The 21,378-nt window shown below is 48.5% G+C and overlaps 1 protein-coding gene across 1 annotated transcript in view; it reads right to left on the bottom strand.

The window, feature by feature from the left end:
- Nucleotides 1-18,530, bottom strand: part of LOC119395029 (uncharacterized) — a 45,499-nt gene extending 26,969 nt beyond the window's left edge. Inside the window, exons 1-3 of the mRNA XM_037662322.1 lie at nucleotides 18,303-18,530; nucleotides 17,586-17,624; nucleotides 14,354-16,318 (exon numbers count right to left, since the gene is read on the bottom strand). Coding sequence (XP_037518250.1) covers nucleotides 14,354-16,318; nucleotides 17,586-17,624; nucleotides 18,303-18,530 — 2,232 coding nt within the window. The remainder of the gene's footprint in view (nucleotides 1-14,353; nucleotides 16,319-17,585; nucleotides 17,625-18,302) is intronic.
- Between the last annotated feature and the right edge of the window lie 2,848 nt (nucleotides 18,531-21,378).

Here is a 21,378-nt window from a genome sequence, read left to right as displayed (position 1 = left end):
CTGTGCATTTTGGCGGGCGCTTTCAAAAAGGCTGGAAAAAAGGTTATAATGATGCCCGACCCTATTCATTTGGTTGTTTGGAAAAACACGAAAAACACAAGTGTGCAACGCTTTGATAACTGGTATTATTTCCTTTTTGAAGTACTAAATTATATTGGCGCAAACAACTAGTAAGGACATTGAATGGATAAGCAACACGTGATATAAAACCAAAAAAGGCAAAAATTGAGACGATAATTTTAGGCTTAAAGTGATAAAGTATAGTCGAACAAAGAGTGTTGCTGAATAAATATTGTTGAACACGGAATGTCGCAATATACTGATGCTTATAACGTGCTTATATTGAGGCTTAGCGCAAATAAACGACGCAGGACGACACAAAACACGGGAACACAGATCCGTAGCGTTCTTTTGTCTTGCATCTTCCTGCATGGTTTCTTCGCTGTAAACAAGATATGGAGTAGCAAAGATCACCTGTTTGCTTTGTTGAACCGGTTGAGCGATACTCTGGAGCGCCAAGCCAAATAAGAAAACAAACTGGACAAGTGAGAGGTCAGGTGTATCATGGATATGCAGAACAATTTCAATATTTAAAATAAGCGAGAAAATAAAGTTACAGGTTTTGGTTTTACAAACCACATTCTCTTTTCTACAGAGCGAAGTAATGCCAATTGACAGGTATTTGGCTTTCACTCGGTTAACTGGCACCACTAGCATTGCTGTTTAGATGAGAACCGAAAGCCGTAGTCATTACAACCCACGGCCTCTCCCATTTAATGATATGGTTCACCTCAGTGCAGCGCTGCATCACCTGGACGGAAACGCTTTCACCATAGGCAAGGTCTTAGGACCACGGGACTGCACGTACCCTGGTCCTGAGATCACAGTTCCGTCACAGTTCCGTCACAGTTCCGAAAGGCAACGAATGCGCTGCTGCGATTTCTTAAGGATACCTGACTGATTCACCGTCTGCTATGTCAAGAGCGGAACTGTTGATACGTTGGTGGCAACGTTAGTGACCCTTCTATCCTCCTCTCTAACTTTTATTCCCTCTTCCCCAGTGCAGGATAGCCAATCGGGCTCAGCCCTAGTTAACCTCCCTGCCTTTCTTTTGTCTCTCTTCTATTCTTTCTTTCTTTTCATCCCTTAATTTATTTCCTCCAGAACAGGGTAGCAAACAGGACCCGCGCCTGGTTGACATCCTGGTCTTCCCTTCTTTTCTTCCCCTTCCTTCTCGTCTAGTCCATACCAAGCGATGACTGTATACGAAGAAAAAAATTCGGCAGATCCCACGTACCGTGGGAGTCGATGTTATGCGAAGCATGCGGCGGGTAGGGGACTGTGGCGTAACTTTTTTCACTGAGCGGCACGTTACAAAATGACGCTAAAGATTTGTGTAAATTTTACACACACACACACACACACACACACACACACACACACACACACACACACACACACACACACACACACACACACACACACACACACACACACACACACACACACACACACACACACACACATATATATATATATATATATATATATATATATATATATATATATATATATATATATATATATATATATATATATGTTGAAGAGCCGCATATGTGTTATATAACCAGTTGTTTACGGTTGGGTGTGCAACGTGGGTATTACCAACAAGCGGTAAGCTGATACGTAGTGCTTATACGTGTCCCGAGAACGCACGCACGTTTCACGAACCCGTGTACATGTGTGCAAGAAGTTCTTGACAGTTCTTGAACAAGCATATCATCACCGTGATCAGTGAGCACCAGCAGCTGGTCATGACTTGTTATAGGATCCGGTCGTGATCGTGGTGAGGAGGGCTCCATGTGTAGTGATGTATGTGGTATAGTAGAGCTGTTGGAATTCGTGGATGCCTCGGCGACATGTCGGCGAGGCATCCACCGGCGACATGTCGGAACCTGAAGCCACCGATCGCGTTGGTGAGGTATAGGCCGTCGAGGCTGGTAGGCCTGGATAGTGCTACGTAGACCAACATCAGTGGTTGGTGTTTGTCGTATTCGTAGACTACCTGGGCGTATGTGGCCTACGTAGCCTAGTCTACAAAGCGGCTGTCAATCAATCTGGCATCATCCTCGGTCAGCATGAGGCCATCGCCCAGCCTCGTAAGAAATGAAGAGGACACTGCACCGTTCTGGTGGACGAAGTGCACTTTACGGTGCGGTGATGTGGATATCATATGTAACTTTTAGCTAATGTATTCCTCCAGGGTCGAGCAATGCTTCAATATAGCTTGATGAATCATAGGAATACAAACGTAATCGTTATTAAACTGCTATAAAAGCGGAGTCAACACTGGAACTACAGACGTTAATCTGATATGACGCCTCTATCGTAGGAGTACATATCGTAGGAGTATCATGTAGTGTTTATTTCTTGTAAAATTAGATAGCCAGCACCACAACCACAATTCACGTTGCACCGTTATTACGCCTGCGTAGGCTGTTTTTCCAAACCAGTTTATAGACCTGGCATGGCTCAGTGGTAGAATACCTGATTGCCACGCAGAATGCTTGCGTTCGTTTCCTGCTGGGATCCAAATTTTCATTATTTCCATTCGTTGAGTTAACGCTGCCGATGTTGGGGTTCCTTAACGCTTTAGCATTTAAGTAACCAATGTCTGTTCTCGCCGTTCCTGGGTAGATATAAACTGTAAATCACCTGTGGCACATACCCGTAAACCGCGGCCCAAGGTAAACGGGTATGTGCCACACGTGTCTAGTGGAATGTGTTTGACGACGCGTGCGACAGGATTTTAACGTTATTCATGTCATGACCCGGCAATCATATTCGTCAAATCCTCTTACCCTCCCATGCAAATTTTGGTCTACATCAAGTTAAGGAGGCGATCATGAGAGCACCCAGACGTAGGCGGCTAGATAGATAGATAGATAGATAGATAGATAGATAGATAGATAGATAGATAGATAGATAGATAGATAGATACGTAGATAGAAACGCTCAATGTGCCAGAGGTTCGCTAAGAAATGCTTCGCATTTAATATAAACATACTAAACAAGATACCGGCAACTCTAGTGCACAAAATCGGCGAGTGAAAGTAGTCGCGCGGACGCTGCAGATGTTGCTGTGATCGACAACTCCATTGTTATGCGTATATAATGGTGTGCGCACTGGAAGGGATGGAGAAGGGGGGGGGGGGGCGTGAATTCATTTTTGGACTTGTAAATTTGATTCGTTTGTAAGCAGCACATGGGAGCTGTTTGTAAGCAGCGCATGGGGGCTGCTTACCTGGGTAGTAAGCTCGGCAACTGGACTAGTTGCTACGGCTCCATTCTAGAGTGAGGCAGCGCAAACAGCAAATATTTAAGTGATATCTCTTTGAGCAAATTTCACAAGTTTCTGGGACCAATTTGAACGGAGCAGCGCGAAAAACAATGGTATCTTATGCGATAGCTATTTGAGCAAATTTGACAGATTACTGGAACACAGTCTGAGTGGTCTAAGCAAACGAATCTGCCGCTTTGTAAATGATTATCTTCGTTCGGACTTTTCACACCAAAGGGCTCTTTGCGGATATACTTAAGGTTTTTACGGAAGGGGGTTTTGGTCTCCCATTCAGGTTTGAACTTCCCAAAGGAAAAGGCCCTCAATTTCTGGATCTGCGACTGACGTTTTTATCCGACCGTGCGCGTTGGTCTATTTGCCCCAGATCAACCGAACCAATTCCAAGCTAGAGATCTTCACATTCTAAAACAGATAAAGATAGGGTTGCGCTTTCCTGCTTCATTTCATCACTCAGAAAATCTTGTAAGCACCTCATTAACACGAGGCCCTCCCTTCAATACGACCGGCTATTGGATTCCAGTTTCCCGTCTCAGATCTTGATTGCTCAATGTGAAAAGCTTTTGAAGCAGGCAAAACTGGAGTTTGTTCCCTAACATAAGGATAGAAAAAATCATCCTACGCTCACAAGCTTTCTCAGGGTCTAAAGAAGGTTTGTTCTCCCTGCGGTGTTGTGGTGGTCCTTAGTGCACCTAATAAACTTGGAACTATTTGCGCAGCTGTTCGCAAGAAACTTGACAACAGCCACACTTCACAGAAAAGAACACGTAGCACTGAACACCGAAATGAGTTTGTTCAAATAGCTTCCGGCGCAGTTTGTCGAATTCCCCTGACTCGTGGGCTTGTTTACATTGGGCAGATGGCACGCTGCCTAGCACCCGCCTAAGGAAATAAAAGAGCCATTTAAACGCTAATAATGGTTCTTATTTATCCGCGCATTGCGAAGTTTGCAAATGCCTGCCGACATTTTACAACAGTACTAATAGCGACAAAGACGACACGGCACGCGAAATAATGTAAGCCGTCTTCATTAGGAACGCTGGTGACAGCTACGTCAGCTGTCCTTCAGTTGCATTATCGAGAGGCGAAATCCGTTTCTTGGAGGCGTGGTGTGGTAATGACAGTATTGGTTTTTGCGTCTGCGTAGGCATTTTATGATGATGTGTTGTTATTCTTCGCAGAAAACTATCATCATCTTAACGGGTATGTGGCCCCGCCACGCTGGTGTAGTGGTTATGGCGCTCGACTACTGATCCGAAGGTCGCGGGATCGAATCCCCGCCGAGGCGGCTGCATTTTCGATGGAGGCGAAAATGTTTGCGGCCCGTCTACTTAGATTTAGGTGCACGTTAAAGAACCCCAGCTGGTCGAAATTTCCGGAGCCCTCCTCTATGGCGTCTCATAATCGCATCGTGGTTTTGGGACGTTAAACCCCAGATATTATTACTGGTATGTGCCACTGTGAGGCTACCTGAGTATGGGTACAGAGAGAGAAAGGAAGAAAGAAACAAACAGAAAGGCGGAAAGAAAGATATAAAGAAAGAGCAAAAGAAAAATTCTTCATGAGGCGGGATTCGAGCCCGCGTACCTACGGTCCGAAGGCGAGTGTCCAACTACTCGGCTATCCAGGCACGCTATCAGAGCATAGCATAGCCTTGTATAGTATAGTGTAGCAAGGGGATGGGAAAGAGAAGTAAGCGTGAGGAGGAGGGGAGATAGTAAATAGTAGCACAGAAAGAATGAGAGAGAAAAAAATGCAGAAAGAAAATGAAAGGGACACAGAGAGGATATCAACAAAAGAGAGAAAGAAATAGAGAGAGAGAAAAAAAAGAAACATCGAAAGATGAAGCAAGCATCGCGTTGTCTATAGCGACCAGATACCGCACCACCTGGCCAAGCCGCGCATGCGCAGTATCTAAGCCACGCCCATCAACGGAGACATCGCGTGCAGCCTCCGTTCTATAATGCATAGCCCGGCTGCGTACTCCCGAGAAGGAAGCCGAGCATCTCGAAGCTGTACGACGTGTACGACAAAAAGTGCGAGCGGCGACGGGTCCGTGATTTGCTGTACGAAGCTTTGCGCGACTTAGTGCAGGCTGCCCACAGCTTTTAAAGACGATAGACGATAAAGACGATTGGGGAACTTAGACGCAGAAATTTCGGTCTCTCTGTCTGTCTGTCTTTCTGTTTGCCTGTCTGTCACCCGATTCAGCCACCCAGCCAAAGTTTAACCACTTTCTGAACGCCCGGCCATCTTGCGCTGGTATCGCCGTTCATACTTGTAAACGTTGTCGATTAAAAAGCAAATGTTACGCGTACCTGAGGCGCAACATCAATACGTAAGTATTACGTGGTGTGTTCCTTTACTAGAAAATACATAGATATGTAATTCTAAAAACTGTAGTGTTTCTTGCGCAGCGCTGAAAATGCTAGTATTTTTTGGGCTGTGCTGCAAATGCGACGCTAGGAGCCAGATGCTGCGATTCAACATAGAGGAGGACTCATGTAGTACGGCTGGCAGAAGACTATCGTCTTTCGACGACATTTGCAGCGAAGCAAGCAGATACGCGGCCATTTTTTTTTTAAGCGAATCGCGTAGAAAAAAAAAATGACTCTACGTCCAGCGCTTAATGTCGCGCTAATGTAATTCTTGTCTAGGTCTTGGTGAAGTTCTAAATCCTGCGCCTAATGCAGCTACACTACCGTGAAACCTGAAAAAGTGTGTAGCACGGGCAGCCCAGTGATTCCCTTGGCAATCACCCGCTTGCCACCACCTCGGCAGGCGCGATTGCCGAGGTGATGGCGCCCTCTCTTGTGTGGTGCGGGTCTCAGCCGGAGGTTTCAGAAGCGTTTTTCGCGATTTTAGGTAAATTATTGGGATTAATTGATGGTTATTTCTGCAGTTTATAATATTTATACCTTGTTAGTTCATTCTGCGTCGGTTTTGAGCATTGTTAGCCTTGCTTTAAGCCTGTATTGACCACTGCATGACCATGCGACATGAGACAGTGGATGGACGACATGCCGGGCCCCTAAAATGCTACGCACTTACAAGAACGTGCACAAATCGTATATACCCAAACGGGAAGCGCACATGGTGGTTACTTTTCGTGAAATTGTTCGACCGTATGCGCAACTGCGTTAGGTATCAGCTTATTGAACGGCTTAGCTGTAATTCCTGTATATATGGCTCTGTAACTGCAGCAACCAATAACTCCATTACAGTAACTAACAGGTAATCAAATGCGGGACCCTGCGCACGCGCATACGTTGCTATGCAAAATGACTTCTTCAAATCTGCAATGTATCCAGCGAGTTGGCGCGACACTCAACGACGCAGATGTGTGCCTGCAATTGTGAAGGGATTTACGACTTACCGACACTTGATTTACTATGCCAGCGCTATTACGGTGAAGTAACATCTCTAGAGGGAATCGCTACACGGCTGAAGAAAATTTAAATGCGAAGCATTTCTTAGCGAACCTCTGGCACTTTGAGCGTTTCTTTCTATCTATCTATCTATCTATCTATCTATCTATCTATCTATCTATCTATCTATCTATCTATCTATCTATCTATCTATCTATCTATCTATCTATCTATCTATCTATCTATCTATCTATCTATCTATCTATCTATCTATCTATCTATCTAGCCGCGTATACGTCTGGGTGCTCTCATGGTCGCCCCCTTAACTTGATGTAGACCAAAATTTGCATGGGAGGGTAAGAGGATTTGACGAATATGATTGCCGGGTCATGACATGAATAACGTTAAAATCCTGTCGCACGCGTCGTCAAACACATTCCACTAGACACGTGTGGCACATACCCGTTTGCCACGGGCCGCGGTTTACGGGTATGTGCCACAGGTGATTTACAGTTTATATCTACCCAGGAACGGCGAGAACAGACATCGGTAACTTAAATGCTAGAGCGTTAAGAAAAACCAACATCGGTAGCGTTGACTCAACGAATTGAAAGAATGAAAATTAGGATCCCAGCAGGAATCAGACCCAAGCATTCTGCGTGGCAATCAGGTATTCTACCACTGAGCCATGCCAGGTCTATAAATTGGTTTGGAAAAAAAATTGGCCGCGTATCTGCGTGCTTCGCTGCAAATGTCGTGTAAAGACGATAGAAGAGGCGCTGCGTGAGATATGGACGCCATCTGGCAATACGTCGGGAAACATAAGTGATGTGTTGCGGGCTGGTAGTCCCGGCGCAGCGGCAGGCGAAGACCAGCGGTGACCAACGCGACCGGTGGGGACGCCGGCCAGCCCGAACACGCTGTTTGGCGCGATGCGCCGAAGGAGAAGAAACGTCCGCACTCAACGAGTACTCTCCACAAACTCTCTTACTTACACGTCGCCTGGGTAAAACAGGAATGCAAGAGCCGCGCCCCCTGTCATTCGTACAATGCAATACTGAACCGAAACCGAAACACAACATGAGCTTGTGCAGAGGGCACGGAGGAAGACAAGTTTCAGCGCAGTCGTATTTTCAGCGCACCTTAAGAAACTAGGGTTGTAACATTGTAGGGCGAGTCGGGCCAGAAGGACCGTCACGACGAAAACCTGCCTCCTCAGTCGTATTCACCTGGAACGTTGGTGCGGCTTCGCGTTCCCTCCTCCGCTCCTGGCCTTTCCACAGAGCTACTGCCTAAGCACGAAGGCCCCTACCGCGTCCTACGTCAAGCATCCCCAGTTAACTCTATGATTGAGCCTGGTCAATCATCTACGGACCGCCGTCGTCGCGGCCGCGAGACTGTTCACGTCGATCGACTGAAGCCGCATTATGACCCACCAGTTGTACCTGTTCCTTAGGTCGCCAGGATGGCTCCTTTTCCGCGGGGGAGTGATTTGTAACATGGTAGGGCGCAGACAAGAACGCCTGCGAAAGACGAAGACGAAGACGGTTGTTGTTGGCGCTCGCGCTTGCTCGGCTTGGACCGCTGATCGCTTCAGCTGTGGCAATCTTTTAATAAACGCGTTACTGTCTCAACGTTAAACGCATACCATCAAGGTCTTTAAAATTGCGTATCTTTGTATTTTCTATTAAAGGAACACACCACCTAATACTTACCTAATGATGTTACGCCTCAGATATGCGTAATATTTACTTTTTGATCGACAACGTTCACAAGTATGAACAGCCGTACCAGTTAAAGATGGGTGAGCGGTAAGCAAGTGGTTCAACTTTGGCCGGTTGGCTGAATCGGGTGACGTGCCGACAAACAGAGACAGAAAGACAGACCAAAATTTCTGCGTTTAAGTTCCCCAAGAAAGACTATCGTCTTTAAAACAGCCTACGCAGGCGTAATACCGGTGCAACGTCAGTTGTGGTTGTAGTGCTGGCTATCTAATTTTACAAGAAAGCAATAAACACTACATGATACTCCTACGATGTGTTCTCGTACGATACAGGCGTCATATCAGATTAACGTCTGTAGTTCCAGTGTTGGCTCCGCTTTTATAGCAGTCTAATAAATATTACTTTTGTATTCCTATAATTCAGCAAGCTATATTGAAGCATCGCTCAACCTCGGAGGAATACATTAAGGAGAGTTACATATGATATCCACATCACCGCACCGTAAAGTGCACTTCGTCCACCAGAACGACGCAGTGTCCTCTTCATTTCTTACGAGGCTGGGCGATAGCCTCATGCTGACCGAGGATGATGCCAGATTGATTGACAGCCGCTTTGTAGACTAGGCTACGTAGGCTACATACGCCCAGGTTGTCTACAAATAGGACAAACACCATCCGCTGATGTTGGTCGACGTAGCACTATTCAGGCCTACCAGCCTCGACGGCCTATACCTCACCAACGCGAAGGGTGGTTTCAGGTTCCAATATGTCGCCGGCTCTCTCGACAGACAATTTGTCGACGAAATGACCGAGGCATCCACGAGTTCCAACAGCTCTACTATACCACATACTTCACATGGACCCCTCGTCACCACGATCACGGCCGGATCCTATAACAAGTCGTGACCAGCTGCTGGTGCTTACTGATCACGGTGATGATGCCCATGTTCAAAAACTGTCACGAACTTCTTGCACACATGCACATGGTTTCGTGAAACGTGCGTGCGTTCTAGGGACACGTATAAGCGCTACATATCAGCTTACCGCTTCTGGTGTTGGTAAATCCCACTTTGCCATTGGCAGCGTTACCCAACCGTAAACGACTGGTTCTATAACACATATGCGGCTCTTCAACATATATATGTGTGCGTATAAAATTTATACAAATCTTTAGCGTCATTTTGTAATGTGTCGCTCAGTAAAAAAAGTTACGCCACAGTCACCTACCCGCCGCATGCTTCGCATAACATCGACTCCCATGGTACGTGGGATCTGCCGAATTTTTTTTTTTTTTACTAATATGGTTTGGACCGATACAACGAGGAAACATACGCAGGAAATGTTTTCACGAAGAGTTCGCTCGCGAACGCCTTGCATCGGACCCTGAGTTTAACACGAGGAGAGACGCCGCACGAAGCCGTTATGAATATGAAATTTGAAGCAGCTTCACTGCCTTACCGTCGCGAAGACCGGTTAAACAGTGCACATGGTGAGAAGTCTACCATAGAGCAAAGTCAAGCAATGAAACAGCAATATGATGCCACCAGCCCCGCTGTTTAACCAGTCTCTGCAGCGTTAAAATAGTGAATCTTCTTCAAATTTTCCTTTTAGAAATTCTCCAGAGAACGCGACAGTTGGGTGGCATTTAAACTTGCCTATGTTCCCTTTACACAAATAGACGAAGCTTTCTGTGCTATTTTTTATGTTTTTTTTTCACCGTGAGCAAAATATTACGTTTTTTTTAACGCCTCGCGCCAATCTTTTCATGTAAAATCATCAATTATTTGCGATTAATACATTGATGTCTTCCGCGCAAGCTTAGAACGAGACACTAAAGATGAAGAGAAATGTCCAAGAGACTGTGTTTGATATTATGTTCAAATAAGTTCACCTGAACGTCGGACTTGTCCCCTCGCTACTTCAGGATAGCGTGAGCGTACCCAGAGTTCGAACGAAATATTATTTGCGTACGAACCAACACAGACCGCTATAGAAGAAGAAAAGTTGGAGGGGATTGCGCGGGAGTGACATTCGTAGGCGGCTAAGTAATGAAGGGCAACGTGCTCGTAAAACGCAAGAGCCATGAATAATATATCCCGAGCAAACGTCGCGCTGTCGTTCTTTTCTCAACAGGCTATATTAAAAGCCAAAGGAGGTGAGGCGGCTCATTTTAACGGCACAAGTTCGCCCAAGCGTTTTGACTTTACCATTCTGACTTCCGCTTTCTTCACCGCCACAACCACATGACAATATTAACGAAAAGGAACTATGTAGTTTAGAGATAGGCAAAATGCCAGTCTGCAGTGATCGCAGTAAAACAGGATTAGCACAAGAAAGCTGGGTCAACGTTAACACGAAGCATGGTATGAAATAACTGGAGACTGCTTTAGACAACACGCCGTGGCATAGCTTAAGGCTATGCTGTTACGCTGCTGAGTACGAGGGCGCAGATCGATTACAGGTTCCGGTGGCCGTATTTCGATGGGGCCTATGCAAGAACGCCCGTCTACTTAGATTTTGGTGGACGTTCAGGTACCCAGGCGGTGTAAATTGATCGGAGCCCTCCACTACGGCTTGCGTCACAGTTATATTGGGGTTTCGGCACGCAAAACAGATTTTTGATTGAACATCATGTCTTGCACTGCGAGTGACTGGTATTTCCTCTTACGAAGAGTTCTTGGTGTAACAACCACGCTGTGAGTGCAAGCCGTGATGTTCAGGGCCCGTTCGAACTGGATTCAGCTGTTTCGGCTTTGCTTGCCTGGCCTTTGTTGCACTGTGGATGTACCCCAAGCGTGCTATTATCGCTCAGCATTCCAGCTTTTCACGTTAGGGTGCAGCTAACCACCATGGTGGTCGCGGGGCCTACGCTGCTATGCTTCATTCCGCAATGTTGAGTCACAAACGGTGTTGGCCTTGCGAGCTTGGCCAGAAATGTTGTTCAACCGGAGCATCGCTTACGTTGTTGCATCAGTGTTTCACAAGATGGCGATGCAGCGCATACAAGAAAGACGATGTCCATGCAGTCTTCTTTCGAAGGAAGTATTCCACCTGAAAAAGACCAGCGTTTGTACCCTCCCCTTTCTGTGGTGTTTGCTACTTTACGTGCTGCCTAATAATGATCAATCGACGGTCGTAAAACTCTCATGATTGTCGTAACCCTTCCCGAGGCATCACTGCACTATAGGCAAAAGAAGATTACGTGTTTGTTTCTCTTTTTGGTAAGTCCTGACTTGTCACATATATAACTGTATTTAAAGATACACGCTAAAGAGTCTCTTTTGGAGGACCATTGTACTCTCTTCGGAGAGTCGTGGGAGGAGCGACTCTCGAAAAGAGAGTTTACATATAGCTTTAAGAAACGTTAAACATGTGACAAGTAAGGACTCTCGAAAAAGAGCAACAGTTAATTTTTTTTCTTACATTGTGGTTCGAAGGTCACATGAGGAAGACCTTTACGTCGAAGACCGTGAAAGCAACAGCTTTGTTCCTTTCACTCGGAAAGAAGCTCAAAGCCATGTGATAAGGAGAACAATACATTGTACTCATGAATACATGTTGTGAGCATACGTGGCCAATGTTACTGGCCAGAATAGTCAGCAGTCGGCGCAGTGGCTGGACATAATTTGCGGGCAAGACCGAGTACCTTAAACACAGAGAGCGGTGTTGTCACGCAGACGCTCATTTTTTATCTTGTTCACTAAAGAACAGTCTCGTTTCCGGTGGAGCGAATTCTTGCTCCTCCAGTTTTCTACGCGCAGATGTAAGACACAGTTGGTTATTTCACTGAATGCGTGCAGACACGCATGCCTGGCATGAAAAGGGTTTATGAAGATTATACCTCGAATGGCTGAAGGTGTGATGTGGCGTAGGTATACACAGAGGACCACCGCAATATCGGAAAATTAATATGCGCCGCGATTTCATGTTTTGTTAAGCTCTTCCTTCCGAACTAACCTACTTGCGTCCCGAACGGTGGACTACTGGCAGGAACTGTATAGTGTCACAGGGGCCGCCTTTCGATGGGGGCGAAATGCAATGAACACCCGTGTACTTATATTTAGGCGCACGTAAGAGAAGCTCAGGGGGTCGAAGTTTAATCCGGATACCTCCACTACGGCGTGCCACAGAATGATATGGTGGTTCTGGCGCGTGAAACTCCAGCAACTATATTATATTATTAATATACAAAAAAGCACAAAAACCACTCAACTCTATGAAAGACGAAACGCATTGGTGTTTTTTGCATACCTTAATTGGAGAAAGTTACAAGCAATAAGATAAACGAGACCTCAGAGTGATTAGCATAAAAATAGCGCTCGCAAAATTCAACGCATTTCGTTATCTCCCCAAAAGTAACACCTTAGCGTCTAGCGGTTGGCTATAATCACTTGGTGCAGCACACAAATCTTTATGTAAGTGCTAATGTAGTTATGAAAGTCGTTTACGAAGAGACAAACATATTGTGTTTATTTGCACTTTTAATCTTCGTGTGCATGCGTGTGCCGTCTAACAGCGGCACGCTTCGCACCGCTTACAAGAGCGAGAGGTGAATGACGGAAGGAGGTGGAGCTTCAGCCAGATTACCTGACGCTACAAGCGCATGTTCCCCGCCGCAATCTTCGCTGGTGGTGGTGGTGAAACTTTATTGCCCAAAAAGGGGTCCTGAAGGACACTCGGCTAGGTGCCAGGTGCAGAGGGCATCTCCCACGTTGGGACAGAGAGCCCGAAGCTCTCCGCCGCCTCGCGGGCCTCCTGGACAGCCTGAAGTTGATCTTCTAGTGAAGCACTTTTCAGCACTTTGTCCCACTTTTCCTTGTTCTTCGCGTAAGTGTGACTCGATGCACAACCACATAGCATATGGTTCAAGTCTACACGTTCACGACACTGTTCACATACATGTTGTCCGTCGTAGTCTGGGTCGATATGCTTCATTCGCCAGGGGTTGGGGTATGAGTTAGTCTGGAGCAAGCGTAACGTTACCGACTGGCTGCGCGTTAATTTCTTATTCGGGGGGGGAAACTCTCGCCGGCCTAGATAAAAGTGTTTAGTGATCTCGTTATAAGTGTATAGTTGATCCCTGTACTCAATATGGAGTGTATCGGGGGAAACCGGAGTGACGCGGTCGATGAGTCCTCGCGCCGCCTCGTGTGCGGTCTCGTTGAGATTCCGCAGGCCGCCCCCTAAGCTGCCCATGTGTGCCGGAAACCATACGATGGAGTGATCGGTGATTTTGTGTCCGCCTAATATTCGTAGCGTCGTCTTATTTATCCCGCCCTTTGCGAAAGCTCGAGTGGCTGCTCTAGAGTCGCTATATACTGTTGTGAAGCTCGAGTCTGTGAGAGCTAGTGCTATCGCTGCTTGTTCGGCTACCTCCGGCCTCTTGGTGTAAAGAGTTAGTGAGTTACGCGTTCGTCCGTGTCCGTCAATTACTACTACCGAGTAGGCGTGTTTTCCCGGTATGTGCGCTGCATCCACGAAAGCTGTCTGGTCAGGAAACCTCGCTGCGTCTGCCGCGAGGGCTCTGGCTCGGGCCAGTCTTCTTCCGTGATTGTGGATCGGGTGTACGTTTCTCGGGAAGGGGAGCACTGTAACTGATTCGAAAATGGTTTTAGGTAACTGCTGGACGTTGTCCCTTTCCACAATAGTGTTCAGGCCAAGCTTGACGAGAATATCTCTGCCCGCTTTGGTGCTTGATAAGCGTGCGATCTGTGCCGTGTGCTGAGCCTCGATTATTTCGGTAAGGGGATTGTGCACTCCTAGCTGTAAGAGGAGAGCAGTGGAGGCATTATCCGGGAGCCCCAACGCTGTCTTGAAAGCGCGTCGTATGTGCACTTCGAGCCTTCGCCGTTCCGCTTTTTTCCAGTTCAGCATGGCAGCCACGTATGTGATGTGACAGAGTACAAAAGCGTGGACCATTCTGATGGCGTTGTCCTCGCCCAGTCCTCTGTGCCTGTTCATGATGCGCCGAAACATTCGGAGCGCGTTCCCAATCTTGAACGTGATGCTTTCCAGCATCACCAAGTTGGAGCCGTTACTTTGGATGATAAGTCCGAGGATTCGTATTTTGTCGACCGTAGGTATGCGTTTGCCGTCCGAGTCGTGTAACTCTATGCATGGAGGGATGGGTCTGCGCCAGTCTTTTGACGGGCGCCCTCGTCTGGGAGGGTGGTAGATAAGCAGCTCGGATTTTCTGGAAGAGCAGCGAAGTCCCATAGGAGTGAGATGGGCTTCGGTGACTGAGATGGCTTCTTGCATGCGGGCTTCCAATTCCGCATCGCTGCCACCGGTGCTCCAAATGGTGACATCGTCTGCGTAGATGGTATGCTCCACATCTGCTATTTCACCCAGTGCGCGAGAGAGCTTTGCCATAGCCAGATTGAATAAGAATGGCGAAAGTACTGAACCTTGCGGTGTTCCCTTATCGCCCAGGTCAAAGCTCTGCGAGACGTGCTCGCCTATCCGCAGAGTGGCCGTTCGATCTTCCAGAAAAGCGTTGACGTACTGATAGAAGCGTGTTCCAAGATTGTGTTCAGATATGGCTGTCAGAATGGCTTGATGTCGGATGTTGTCAAAAGCTTGCTCCACGTCGAGTCCCAGCAGCGCCTTTGTGTCTCGTGTGGGGCGATCCAGCAAACTTTTCTTTATTCGTAGCATGGCATCTTGCGTTGATAGACCCGGCCTATAGCCGATCATAGTGTAGGGAAAGTACTGCTTTTCTTCTACGTGTTCCGACAGGCGGTTCAGAATGACATGTTCGGCTAGCTTTCCTATGCAGGACGTTAGTGAGATCGGCCTCAGGTTTGATAGCCCCAGCGGCTTGCCGGGTTTCGGGATGAGGACCGTGTTTGCATGCTTCCATTCTCCAGGCAGACGGCCGGTTTTCCAGGCTTCGTTAATTTGTTGAGTTAAGAAGGTGACCGAATTGTCGTCTAAATTTCGGAGAGCCCGATTGGTGACACCGTCGGGGCCGGCTGCAGAGTTACTGTTGAGTTCGTGAATTGCGAAGCGTACTTCGCTTTCTGTGTAGTCCGCATCTAGCTCCGAGTTTGGGGCACCGTCATAGATGTTCCTTTGTGAGATACTGGGTTGTCCCGATTTAAGCGGTAGGTACCGTTTGGCAAGGTCTTGAACAAGTTCTTCGGCAGTACTGCGTTGCGTCGCGCAGTGTACTAACTTGCTGAGCCTGGTCCGTTGCATAGATTTGGACTTGGTGCCATTTTCGTCGAGGAGGTGTTTTATGAGCCTCCACCCGCTCCCTTTGCGCATTTGCCCGTTGAGGGTGTTACAGACTTCGTCCCACTGCTGTCGGGAAAGAACCACGCAGTATTCTTCAATGGTCCTGTTGAGTTCAGCGAGCTTCTTTCGCAGTCTTCGGTTAAAACGTTGGCCCTTCCATCTGGCTAGTATGGAGTGTTTGGCTTCGAGAAGGTTCGCTAGCCGACTGTCCATTCTCTCCACCTTAACGTCCGTGGTAATCGTTCGTTCCGAGGCTGCGATGTCGGCTTTGAGCTGTTCGGTCCAGCTTGCTATCGTGTGCTTTGTGTTTGCTCCTGATGAGTTTGATGGCTGCGTCCGTATTTTACGAAATTTGTCCCAATCAATTAGTTTGTACTCCCTTTGCCTCCTTCCTGGGAGCTCTGCACTAATTCGGAGAATGTAGTGATCGCTGCCAAGGTCTATGCCCGAGTTGTACCAGCCACATTTCTCTATGCCCCGGACGAAAGTAAGGTCCGGTGTGGTGTCTCGGCATGTGGAAGTGCCACATCTAGTTGGAATTTCCGGGTCTGTGATGAGAGTGAGGTCGAGATCGGAGGCTGTCATATGAAGACGCTCTCCCTTGCTGGAGGGATACGCGTAGCCCCATGCCTGGTGTGGGGCGTTAAAATCACCCCCTACAATTAGAGGACTATCTTTAGCGATGTTCGCGATTTTGCCCAGTATGCCTCTGAACCCTTGCCTCGTGTCCTTAGGGCTGCTGTACAAATTAGTGAGAAAGATGTTTTGCTTGTTCCCTACGTGGTCGTTCGGTATGATCTCGATCGTAAGGTGTTCGAGATAGCAGGCTGTGTGGCGGATTTCATGACGAATGTACGGGATCTTCTTTCCAATCAGAATAGCGACGCCTCTGCCTTGCTCGTTTCTGTGGACTTCGGCCTTATAGCCCATAAGGGTCAGTTCGGTTGTGATTATTTCTTGTAGCAAAATTACGTGTGGTTTCTCGGTTTCCGATTTTACCATCTGCAGGAGGACCGCCTTTTTTGAGGCGATCCCCCTGCAGTTCCATTGCCAGATGCGGAGATTACGTGTCCTATTTGTCGCTGCCATGTTGACCATCATAGCACCCTTCGCTTGCAGTGAAAGCATCGTGCAGAGGGCCGTGCACACCAATGTGCTGTGAACTCATCCTCTCCATGGCCGGTACTACCGTATTGTTTAGATACACTTCCATTTTCTGTACACGCGTGTTAAACATGTCCATTTTCTCGTTCATGCGCATCATGCTCTCGTTCATTAACCTCATATTCTCGCTCATCACGTCCATGGCGTCCTTAACGTCAGATCGCACAGCCATTCGCGGTTGCGTTACAGCTCGCTTCTTAGGAGCCGGGGATTCTTCGCGTTGTTCGCCCTGTCTCGCAATATCAACTGGTTGAGGAGTTTCGATATCAGTTGGTGGTTCGGGAGTGCGTGTTGGTCTACTGCTGTTTGCTTTACGTGCTTCGGATAATTCTAGGATTAGCTTATTATAAGCGGCTTTTAGCTCTCTTAACTCCTGTTCTAACATAGCTATCCGTTCTTTATCTGTGTTGCAGGACTCACTTTTTTCCTTCGGCGTGGTCATCGTAGCGCCTCTGACTTTGTCCGCCCACGTGCCGTCGCCTCCGCTGTTCTTTCTCGCGAAACGCACCCGTGACCCTGAGCGACTCCTGCTAGTGGTCGATGTCCTCGCTGGTGTGCGGCTCCGCGATCGAGAGCGGGAGTGGCTGCGTGTCGACGTCTTTGACGTAGATCGGCCTCGTTCCGTCTGTTGCTTGTCTTCTTCGGCCAGCTGTGCCTGATCTTGTTGCTCCAATCGCGCTCGTAGTCGTCGTGCTCGCACTACGTATGGGGTGAGATAACGTTTCGTACACACCTTGTCCGCCGTTGCATGCAAACCTCCGCACAGCTTGCACTGCGGATTGCACACGTGGGATGAGGTTGGGTTAGAAATTCCACAGCCCCGGCATTGGGTGTAGCCCGGGTCGGGGCAAACGTCCGCACGATGGCCGAGTTTGCCGCATACGTAGCATATGTCCACTTGCCTGCGATATAAGTAGCAGGGTACCAGAGTGGGTCCGTATCTGACGAAGTTCGGAACGCGAAGTCCATCAAACACAACGATCACTGAGCCTGAGTTCTTGATTCTCTTCGCCGCCAGTGCCGTGGGGTTGCGGTCGTTCACGATGTTCCTTTCAATCGTCCGATGATCGTCAGCAGCGTCGATGTGTCTAATTACCCCTTTGCAGGTGTCACTTGGGGCAGCTTCATAAGCGCTTACTTCGTACTGTTTGCCGGCAATTTGGATAGCCCCGACATCCGCGTACTTGTCTGCATTTTCTCTAAACGGCGTGCTCGCCACCATGATATTCTGCATGATGTTGGGACAAATAATGTCCTCCGTGGTCTGATCTGGACGAAGATTTGCTGCTGTCACAAGAGCTTTGCTCACTAAAATAGGTCCGACCTTTTGTAAGTTCAAGCCACCCTTTGGGCGAAACACTATCTTTATGTTGTCTTGGGGTAGGGGTGGCATGCGTGAGGCTCTGATCACCCGATTCATAATGTTAGGAGGCGTTCGAGAGGAGCTCACCTGCCCGCCGCTTGGATGGTTTTCTTGCTGTGAAGGCTGCACAGCTGTTTCGGCGCGTTCCTTCTTCTTCGTTTTCCGGCTGGTCACCACTTTCCAACCCGTCTTGTCCGCTGCGAAACCCGCGTCTTCATATGCTGCGTCCTCTTGTTCATTAGGTGTGGCTGAAGTACTCGGCGTTGCTTCTAGATCCTCCGCAGAGCTTTCCATTTCTTCGGTAGTAGCCGCCATTCTCGCTTCGCGTCTGCGCGAATGGCGCGTTGGCGCCTCGCCGAGCTATAGGCCAACTGGGGGTGAGGCCTAGCTTGCCGCCAACGTGACGCGAACACAAAAGTCCGGATAAAATGCGTAAATGTCCACCCACCGGGATAAATTTGGTGTCCGGATGATCTTCGCAACTTCAAACGCTTGCTCGCACACTTTTTAGAGCGATCAAAGAGGAATAACTAACCACAATCATTTGAAATGCGGTAGACAGTTAGCGACGTGGTTGGTCGTATCGGCGTCGCAATCTTCGCTCAATCTTGCTTTTTGTGCATCCTTCATTACGGCCAACGTAGAAATCGGCACAGGGCACGGCAATACTACGAAACCTCCCCGTGCTTCTCGAAATGAAAGTAGCGGCATGCTTCTCGTTTTTCTTTTGTTTTTCGCCTGACGCCGCCTCGTTCAGCGTTATTCGTGCCATAGCGTGTTATTTTCTTCTGTTTACGCTTTCCTTCTTACCCCTACTAGCGTTTGAAAAAGTCTCAAACGCCTAAGTTTCAACTAGGCCCAACCTTCTTCCCTGTAAGACACTTCAATTTCTCACTACGATTGAAAGTGTCTCCTCCGAACGGTGCTGTTGAGAGAAAGCTTCCTACCGGGATGAGCGCGATATGCTCTCCCCAATTTTTTTTTTTTTCAACGACGTCGTACAAAGCTTATTATGCTTCTTGTTCGTTCCAGGCCCAAAATCACACGCGCACACACACGTACACAAACACAAAAATAAAACAAAAGCCCGGCAATAGAGAAAGTAATCTACGCTCCTCGCGCCTAAACCAAACGATGTGTGCTAACTTTTCTGTCAAGGCATTCCAGCAGCGCCAGCCTTCCCGTTCCTCACTTCCCTCCCCTGCTCTAGCGCATTAAGCGGCGCAGATTTGAGTTGCCCGGTAGCTGCAACGGTCGGTCCGGGGAAAAGAAGTGTGTGTGTGTATGCGCGAGGGAGTCCGGGTTATGGTGGTGGTGGGGAGGCGCCGGTAAATTCGACAAGTAAACTTTCCAGCACGACGGAGCCCCTCCTCATAAGTGCTCCTAATCTCGTCTAGAAAGGGGCCAAGACGAGCGGCGAGGCACCTCTTGTATGTATATTATACACGTAAAAGGCTTCTCTCGCAGGCCGAGATGCCCGAGAGGCGCCCTGCCTTTCCCCCTCACGGACGCTCGCGTACACAGAGCATGCAGCCCGGCGCGCACACTTATTTGCGCGAGGTTCTTTTCTGCCATTGTTTCTTCGGGCGCGAGTGCGATGGCTGCTGCGCTTTGCGTTGGCGCCTAGTCGCTGGCGAGAAGCAGCAGCAGCAATCGATCCTGTTTCTTTTTAGTTTAGCTTCGCGCAGGTCAATTTTTCCCAGCATTCTTCTTTGTCCGCGTCTCAAATCTTCCCAACCTCCCCCCCCCCCCCCCCCCCCGCCTTCCCCCCCCCCCCCCCCAAATGCTTCTACCCCACACGTTTCTTCTCATTCGGATCTCTAAAGCCTCTGGGCTCCGCGAGCCGACCAGCGAAACAGAAATAAATTGTCTCCCGGACCGAGAGCCGGCGCTGGCGGCGAGCGAGAGAGCGAGCCGGCCAGTTTTCACCCGCTTTTACACCGCGCGCCCTGGTTCTGATTCGCTGCGCGAAATTCCTTCCTCAGTCCTTTTTTTTTTTTTGTCTTCCCGGTCAAGTTTTCGCAGGATTTGGAAAGTGTACTTTTTACACGTATCGCTCCTCCAGCGAAGCTTCGTCCCCCTCCTCCCCCTCCCCAACCCACTCCTCCTCTCTTCCCTTTCTTCCTCACCGAGTATCGGGAAAACGAGGGTTGCGCGCGCGCACACGCGCCCACCCTGGGCGCGCGGGTGTTGAGAAATTAGGGATTTACTCGAGTCTTACACAGATGAGAAAATGTGCTTCAGCTTAAAGGGAAAGCTCCGCGCTCGTTCTTCGTTCGTGCTTTTTTTTTTTGTACGCGTATTTTTTTCGGGTGCTTATTTTGCTAGGCGTGAATCAGTGTAGCCTTCGGCTTGAGCGGCCACCCGATCATTGGGGTCCGGGATTGGAGGAGAAGGACGTGCGTTAAGGAGTGTAAGGAGGAGAGGGAGAGCGTCGTCAGAAGCGTGATTGATGTGGGATGAGCGAGTGCATCACAAAACGTGACCGGGAGTTCATACGTACGCTTATGCGATGCGCGGTTGCCGGCGGCGTCTTAGGCCTGGAGGGAAGCGAAGGGTGTCCGTCCCTCTGGGGTCAAAGAGAGAGAACAAAATTAAGAGACAGTTGCTTGAAGGCCACCTAGCCTCTCAGTCACCGGTATTCGATGTGTTGCTAAGCGATATTAAGAAAGAAAGAGCTGTCCGATTGGCAGAAAGTAGTCGCCGTTGTCACAACTTTAGTTGGAGCATCTTGAGTGAGGAGGATAAAAGAATGACAGGGAGTTTAGCTAGGGCTGAACCCGGTTGGCTACCCTGCACTACGGAAGGGGGAAGAAAAGTTTGAGAGGAGAAGGGCGGGGCCACTGTTGTTGCCGCCGGGGTTTTCTGGGCAAGAAATAGGGATGAAATGCTCCCTCGGTGTTATACAGAAAACATCACACACGTTCTGGCCATCAGCGTGCCTCAGTTCCTGTGCCACGGGCTCTGGCGGTGTTCAGTAACGAGTGGACCCGTGAAAGGTGCGGAGTGGTGGCTTCCAGCATTTCAGTAATAAAGTGGCGTGTGTGAGTGGCGTTCTGCGTGCCAGCGGAGTGTCATTCACTGCTCTACAAAGCCACATCGTTGATGATAAAGACACAGAATAAGGCAATGATTAAGAAAGGCACGGAAAAATGTCCGAACG

The sequence above is a fragment of the Rhipicephalus sanguineus genome, chromosome 5 (assembly GCF_013339695.2).
Source record: "Rhipicephalus sanguineus isolate Rsan-2018 chromosome 5, BIME_Rsan_1.4, whole genome shotgun sequence".
Classification (NCBI taxonomy): Eukaryota; Metazoa; Arthropoda; class Arachnida; order Ixodida; family Ixodidae; genus Rhipicephalus; species Rhipicephalus sanguineus.
The sequence above is the reverse complement of the archived record's forward strand: the minus strand, read 5'-3'. Positions and strand labels throughout refer to the sequence as shown.